Source organism: Octopus bimaculoides, chromosome 23 (assembly GCF_001194135.2).
Source record: "Octopus bimaculoides isolate UCB-OBI-ISO-001 chromosome 23, ASM119413v2, whole genome shotgun sequence".
Lineage (NCBI taxonomy): Eukaryota > Metazoa > Mollusca > Cephalopoda > Octopoda > Octopodidae > Octopus > Octopus bimaculoides.
In genome coordinates this window covers 13,898-21,757 of record NC_069003.1, presented here as the reverse complement: position 1 = coordinate 21,757, position 7,860 = coordinate 13,898, and the positions used below count along the sequence as shown (strand labels likewise).

The window sequence follows — 7,860 nt, the reverse complement described above, 5'->3', positions numbered from 1 at the left end:
GGGTATGCCGATATTTTCTGGGTATGCCGATATTTTCTGGGTATGCCGATATTTTCTGGGTATGCCGATATTACTAGCATAGAACTTGCCTTTGTTTTAACCAATTAGCTTGTGGCTTACATGTAATGGTTTTATGAGTGAGCAAAACTGGTTTTGATTGTTTTTATTTCAGTTAGTGGGAGTCTGCTGAAATCAGTTTATATTCATACGTTAAAGATATTTTTTAATCTACATCATTAGCTGGTTGTTTATATTATTGTTCTTTTTTCTGTTCTTATTTCTTCCAACCTCATTTGTGTCATGTAGTTTGAGGAAAGGAAAAATTAGAAACATTTTCTCACCACATTTCTCTATATGTTCGCTCAATGGAATTCGGCAAACATTACAGCAGCCTTTTTCATTCATTTACAGCAGCTTTTTCATTCATCTACAACAGCCTTTTTCATTCATTTACAGCAGCCTTTTTCATTCCATTCCTTCTGTTTTCCTCTTTCCTTCATATCTTCTTTACTTGCTCTCCCCCTCTCTCTTTCATATCTTCTTTTTCCTCTCCCCTCTCCCTCACTCTGTCCGTATCTTTCTCCCCCCCCTTTCATACCTTCCTTCTTTCCCCTCCTCATCCTCTTTATCTCCCCCTCTCTCTCTCTCTCTCTCTCTCTCTTTCTCTTCCCCTTCCTCTCCCTCTATCTATCTCCCTATTCCTCCATTCTCCTTCCTTCATATCATCCTCTGTCTTTCCTCTCCCTGCCACTCCATACACCCTTTTCTCTCTCCTTCATCTCTCTCTCTCCTTCTCTCTGTCTCTCTCTTTACCTTCTTCTGTCTCTCTCACTTCCTCTCTATCTTTCCTACCCCTCCCCCCTCTGGGTTTTGGCAACAAAGATGGCACCAAAGTTAGAGAGCAAGGAACTGAAACTACTGTTGTGAGCTTGGACAACCGCTAGAGGCAACCCTCCGGACAGCATCATTACTGCTGCACTGAAGAACAATGGTTTTAGCAGAAGCACTGAGCAGATAGAGTGAAAGAAAAATGGATTTAGCCAATCTTATGCTCTTATTAGACTATACATTGACATTCTTGATGCCATTATGGAAAACAATTGTGGCAAAGCTGATAAGGATAGGGAAGATGAAGCAACAACTAGAAGTCCCTTGGATCCAGTGGTCCCACAAAAGGATGGGAGAAGAAAGAAAAGGAAATGAAGAAAAAAATTAAAACCAAAACCTACCAAACATAAAACAAAAACAACCCAAATATGGAGGCTCCAGTGGAATTCCCAACTCTAGAGGAGAGAAAAAAATTGGAGTAAAGATAAGGAGATGCAAATTTTACATACAAGGCAAATGTTGGCATGTGGAAGATGGTGGTACAAACTACCGCTTTGCTCACCTGAGACCCCACCAAATACTTCTCAGAGAAGAGGCACGAATTGTCTCCAAAGAGAAAGTATGCAGATGCAGTACACTCCTCAGATGGTATGCGAAATGCAGCAGCTGAGCAAGTCTTTTTTGCACATCAAATACAAACACATAACCTTGGCCACTGCAATCAACAGACAGAGGGACAGCCTCCCCTAACGCCAGCGCAGTCATCACGCCAATGTTTTTACTAAATATTGAAAGCCTGTTGCATCATAACAATAAAAGCAAAATTAAGCCCTATGCATAGCACTCCTGGAAACTCTTCTTAGGCCTGATATGGAGGATGCAGAAGTACACATACCAAAATATACTATACTACAGATGGACAGAAGGGAAAGGAGCCATGGTGGAATTGCTGGATACATCCATGAGGACCTCCCGGCCCAGCTCCTAACGTCAAACTCAAATTCAGTGTGTGACCCTCAAGTTGTATACATAAGACAACACAATATAGTCATATGCAATACAGAACATCCACCAAACGCTCCAAACTGCAGGGGCAAGTTTGAAGATTGCCTCACAAGAATAAAAGGGACCCTCATGAAACTGGAACGTCACGTGAGTGTGTTTCTGATGGGTGATTTCAACTTCCCCAGTGTCAAATGGCCTGAGGGCCTCTTGCTCCCATTGTAAGCAAATACAGGTGGAGTCCCTTTATATATAGAAATGTTAACAAACTGAACAAAATGTTTTGCAGCATTTAGTCTATCTTTACATTCTGTGTTAAAATTATGCCATGGTTGCCTTTCGTCCTTTGAAGGTTGATAAAATAAGTGCCAGTTCAGCACTGGCTCAATCTAATTGACTAAAATTTCAGGATTTGTTCATATAGTAAAAGGATGATGATTATTATTATTGTTGTTATATATACTATTTTTAGGTACGACAAATTACCAGTGACTTTGCTGTGTTCATCGCAATTATAGTGATGTCTGGCACAGATGCCGCAGTTGGTCTGGACACACCAAAATTAATAGTTCCTACAAAGTTCCAACCAACTGATCCATCAAAACGTGACTGGGTCATCAACCCAATTAGTAGCAAGAATCCATGGTGGTTATATATTGCAGCCTGCTTACCAGCACTTTTGGCTTCCATTCTGGTATTTTTAGATCAGCAAATAACAAGTGTGATTGTTAACCGTAAAGAAAATAAGCTTGTGGTAAGATTTTATATTATCTTATTTTTGTTCTGAAATCTAGAATTGTGAGCAAATAAGGAGAATACATTGGCATGGAGCTATATATGAAGAATGTTAAGTGTTTTTTTATTTTGTGTAGAGGTGTCTTTTTCGATAACTTAGTCTGCAGAGAAAGGGAGCATCCATTGCCATTTCCAAGACCCCTAATATTACTGGGTAAAAAGGTAAAAATTAACCTTAGATTGGAGACTAAGCTCAAAAGCTTGTACCAAAGTGGGCCCTACAAAAGGCATCCAGAATGAAAGGTTGTGATTTTATACATCGGGACAGATTAAGTTTATTAGCCATGAAAGATGGGTGAACTGCTAAGAGTTCCAAGCAAAAGGAGTTCGGTGAAAATATGGGAAGAAGTTATGATGACTTGTCTGAAGACAAGAGACATAGTGATAAGCTGTGCTGCAGAGGACCTCTCTAACCAGTGCAACTTTTTCCAAAGTATGGAAAAAAAAATTAAATGTTTGGATGAGTCATTTTTGTTTTGCCCCATATTCATCCTGATTGAGCAACCCTATGACCAAAAACAGTCGTGCTTTTGGTCATAGGTGACCTAATCAACCCATTTTTTTTTTTCTTTTCACCTTGGCAAGTGGGTCTAAAAACACATTAACTAACATATTCTCAGGTGGGAAGATATGATTAGGAAAACCAGCTGCTATTTATGGTAGTTTGAATTCCCATGCAGAGGTTGTTTCACTGGTCATAGGGTGGGTGGAACTCTACTGATTCTTATCCTCCATAGCTGATGTTTACTTTTGATTCTGAGGAAAAAAATTAGTTTCTTTTGTGATGAACCTAGCACTTTGTCTGGTAAACAGGCAAGGCCTAAATTCTTTACAAATGAGGAAATTATTGATATTTATTCTTCGGATTAAGGTGAGCAACAAGTTCAACAAGTTTTCCCTTACACAGAGTGATTTGGATAATGATTTGGCCTATAATTATGATTCTACATTATTTACATTTGATGGATATTTGTCCTCATCTTGTTTGTTTTGGCTGATATATCCTCCAGGCTTCATCAGGTGTCTTGAGAAATTTCGAACCTGGGTTCTCATTCTTAGGGAATTTTTCGATGTTGTTGTTGTTATTATTATTATTATTATTATTATTCAGTTCACTGCCTGGAATCGAACTTGGAATCTTGGTTTTAGTAACCCGCGCTCTTAACCACTACACCATATGCCTGTGGGCAATTATGGAGTGGATTTTAGGGCTTATAAATCTAATATTTTCCTATACTTCCTTAATACCCGTTCCCATATGCTGCTCATATCTGCACTCGGTCTGCTTAAGAGGTTGTTGTGTCCTAGCATATGTGCTGCTTCTTTTAGTTTCCGTATTTTCCAGTGGTGTTCTCTGTCTATTATTTTAACTTCTCCGTTTTTCCATACATGATCAGCTATACCCGATTTATCAATATCTCCTTGTGTCACAGCTTTGTGATGTTCCTCTACCCTTATTTTGAGGGGGCGACATGTTTCGCCTTTGTATAACCTACTACAGCTGCATGGGATGGAGGACACACAGTTTTTGGTCATATTCTCTCCTATTGGTGGTTATACTGAATTAGTCAGCAAATCTGATTATACTGAATTCAGAAATCATTATTTGCAGAAAATTGGTGGAGTGTTAGGCACTTCTTATGGTAGTTAATTACACCTCTTAAGGTTCTGAATTTAAAGGTCCCTGATAAACTTGTCAAGACTGACCTTGCTCTTCATTCTTCCAGGGTTGATAAAATAAGTATGAACCAAGTTCTGGGTTTGATTTCAGAGAACTATACATCTCTCCCAAAATGTGTGGCCTTGTTTGTAAGTTTAGGATCATTATTATTGAAGTTGTTATGTTACTGTTGTAAACTTACTCCTAAATGTCCTCTCTAGCACATAATACATACTGCTGTAGTTAAGAAATCTGCTCTACAACCAAATATTTGTGGGTTTGATCTCAGTCCATGGTACCACGGACAAATGACTTCTATCATAGCTTTTGCTTAAATCAGTCTTATGAGAAAAATTTGGTAGAGAAGAACTGAGCAGAAATTTATTGGATAGACATATAACTTAATACATAGGATAGCAAATATCCGACCAACAAATCAATGATCCATATCATGACTGCAGCTGTATTACGTCAATAGTGACAATTTTGAAAACAGTACAGTCCAACATTAGTTGCTTCTTATGTCCAAGAATTTCAATTCCCTCCTGAGTGAATGGTTGATAGTATTGATGAACAAGAAAGCCAATCCTCAAGTGAAACATATGAGAAAAAAGATATGAAGCTGAATATATGGAGTTTGTTGCCTCCACCATTCTTTACATTTTGTATCAATTTTCTTTTGACTACTAGAAGATTAAGTCACAGTGGTGATAGAGAAACCAGTTACAATGATTCTGGGCTTTAGTTTCCAAAGTTTTTATCTCAATTTGAGGTGCTTTGAGGGTTCACCTTACTATAAATAAATACTAAGCTCAATTACTATTATAAGAAACTGAACTCCAAAGCAAGACAATGCAAATCACTTCTGTAATGAAGGTTCCACATGGCCATCAGAACTCAGATTTGACTTGGCAGTTCCATCCTTCATTCATTGCTAATTTTAAACCAATATTGTGCTTATTTAACTTTTTTTGCTATATTTCTTGAATTATAAATTTTCATTCAGTGCTTTAAACTATTTTGTTTCTCTCTGTTTACAGAAAGGTGGTGGTTATCATCTTGATATGTTGGTGGTAGCAGTTTTGATTGGTCTCTGTTCTTTGTTTGGTCTACCTTGGTATGTTGCTGCTACAGTGTCTGCTCTGGCGCACATAATGAGTTTGAAGAGAGAATCGGAGTGTAATGCTCCTGGAGAAAGACCAGTTTTCTTGGGTGTTCGGTCAGTGAAAATTTCTTCATAAATAGCAAAAGATGAGAGAGAATGTACACATGTGTGTGTGTATGAGTGTGAATGTGACCACCTGTTTAAATGAACCTGTGTCTGTCTGCCTGAGTTTAATGAAACAGAAAAAGGGAAAGCAAGAAAATAACAATTTCTCTGCCATTTCACAATGCAACTCGAGTAGTGTGAGGTAAATGAGATGACACTGTTCCTGGGTTAACTCGAGATGTTAATGATCATCAACTTCACAGTTTATTCTGGAGAACTTTCAACCATGTGACTTGCAGGAATCCATGGCCTGGCATTGCGGCTGGTAAGGTACTGTCAATTTGAGAGAAACTCTACTGGCCTTGTCAGCTGGACATATCTGAAATGTGTGAGAACAATGATGCATTTTGCATACACTTCAATTTAGTAATTGACTATTGCACACCTACCGGTCAGCTGCATGGAGCTATCAGCCATGTTCATTGTGAGAAGTGCTCCAGCACTTTTATTTTATTGGAAAGGACAGATATTTTCCCTCTGTCTGGCAAAAAAGGTTATATGATGGAAAAACTGAAAGGATTGAGGCCACACACTTAGTAGTAGGTGAGGGTGACAAAGGAGATACTGCCTTACAATGAATTTGTTGACAGATGAAAGAAATTGGATATTCTTTTGTATACTCTAGTCATTTTTCATGCTTGTTTTATTTTCTTTCCTTTTTGGTATTTGTTCCAGGTCCTTACATTCTAAGTTCAAATTTTACTGAGGCCAGCTTTTCTAGTTGCTTTTCTTTGGTTGATAAAGTAGCAGTGAAGTACCAGAGGCAATATAATTGACTGTTGCCTCCCACTAAATTTCTGACTTGTGCCTATGTTGGAAATCATTTAGTGTAGTGGACTAACTGAATCATTTATGTCAAACAAAATGCCTACTACTATTTCATGTGACTGTTTATGTTCCGAGTTCAGATCTCATGAGGGTCAACTTTACTTTCATCCTTTCAAATCAATAAAACAAAATTCTAGTCTAGACCTGGGTTAATGATATAAACTCATCCCCTCCCCTCAAAATTGCTTAAATGAGAGCGTAAATGCAATGTGGAAATAAAACCTTAAGGCAGTCTTTTTTTTTTTTTTTTTTTTTTTTTTTTTCTTAGTTTCTATTATTTTACTGTTTTTGTGTAATCGCATTATATTGTCCTTGGCTGTCATCAACCTTTATTGCAAACCTTCAATGGTTAATAAAGAACACATTTATTATTATTATTATTATTATTATCCAAAAAGGGAACAAAGAGTAACAGCCATTTGTGTCGGCATCTTAAGTGGTCTGTCTGTCCTGCTCACATCAATTCTCAAGGTTTGTTATTTGTTTTTATTTTACAAGTTCCATTGTTTGACATAGTATATTCTTCATTATCATTGTTCAGTTTGGATAATCACTAGATTTCAGACTAGTGAATTTCCAAATTTACATTCCTATGCTTGTGAGAGGAATGTATTCGTAATTATTAAAGTTTTCCATAAAACTTTTGAAGATAACCAATTCACTCTTGAAATACAAATTTGTTAAATGACAAGTTTTAATATTTTTGACATTTATTTATTTATTTTAAAGTGTTCAGCACACCCCAAAAGACACATTTTCTTCACCATTCAAATGGTCTCCTTGTTCCTTTCTAAGATTTTTAAGAAGAAAAATATTCCGTGGCTGGTTTGAGGGATATCCGACTGCCATCTCTTGCAGGCTCAATGATCATGTAGAGACTCATTAGTTGGCTTATAAGACTCATGATGGTCTGCATCAATAGTTTGTTAAAAAAAAAAAGAAAATAGTAAGTGAGATATATGTTAGTGTACTGTGGAACGAAATGTTTCCCGTGCATGGCTGGTTGTCGGAAACATGAAAGGAACTGTTTAAGGGTCTCTTTTCATAAGTTTGTAGTTTGAATATTGGATATTTAAAACCTTTTTAAGGAAGACGATTTTGAATTTTTTGTTAATTTTATTTCTATATGCAAGTGGTTAGAAGATGGTAAAGCTGGTAGTGTATCAGACAAAATATTATGTAATCACACACACACTCTTTCTCTCTCTCTCTCTCACTCTCTCTCTAAAGAAAATATGGGTGTCATCATCATCATCGTTTAACGTCCGCTTTCCATGCTAGCATGGGTTGGACGACTTGACTGAGGACTGGTGAAACCGGATGGCAACACCAGGCTCCAATCTAAATTTGGCAGAGTTTCTACAGCTGGATGCCCTTCCTAACGCCAACCACTCAGAGAGTGTAGTGGGTGCTTTTACGTGTCACCCGCACGAAAACGGCCAGGCTCGAAATGGTGTCTTTTATGTGCCACCCGCAC

The 7,860-nt window shown here is 37.6% G+C and overlaps 1 protein-coding gene across 1 annotated transcript in view; it reads left to right on the top strand.

Annotated features, from left to right (window-relative positions):
- The window catches only part of LOC106876013 (electroneutral sodium bicarbonate exchanger 1), a 53,509-nt gene that overhangs the window by 32,854 nt on the left and 12,795 nt on the right, over window positions 1–7,860 (top strand). Inside the window, exons 12-14 of the mRNA XM_052975992.1 lie at window positions 2,303–2,584; window positions 5,326–5,504; window positions 6,782–6,854. Of these exons, the coding sequence (XP_052831952.1) occupies window positions 2,303–2,584; window positions 5,326–5,504; window positions 6,782–6,854 (534 nt within the window). The remainder of the gene's footprint in view (window positions 1–2,302; window positions 2,585–5,325; window positions 5,505–6,781; window positions 6,855–7,860) is intronic.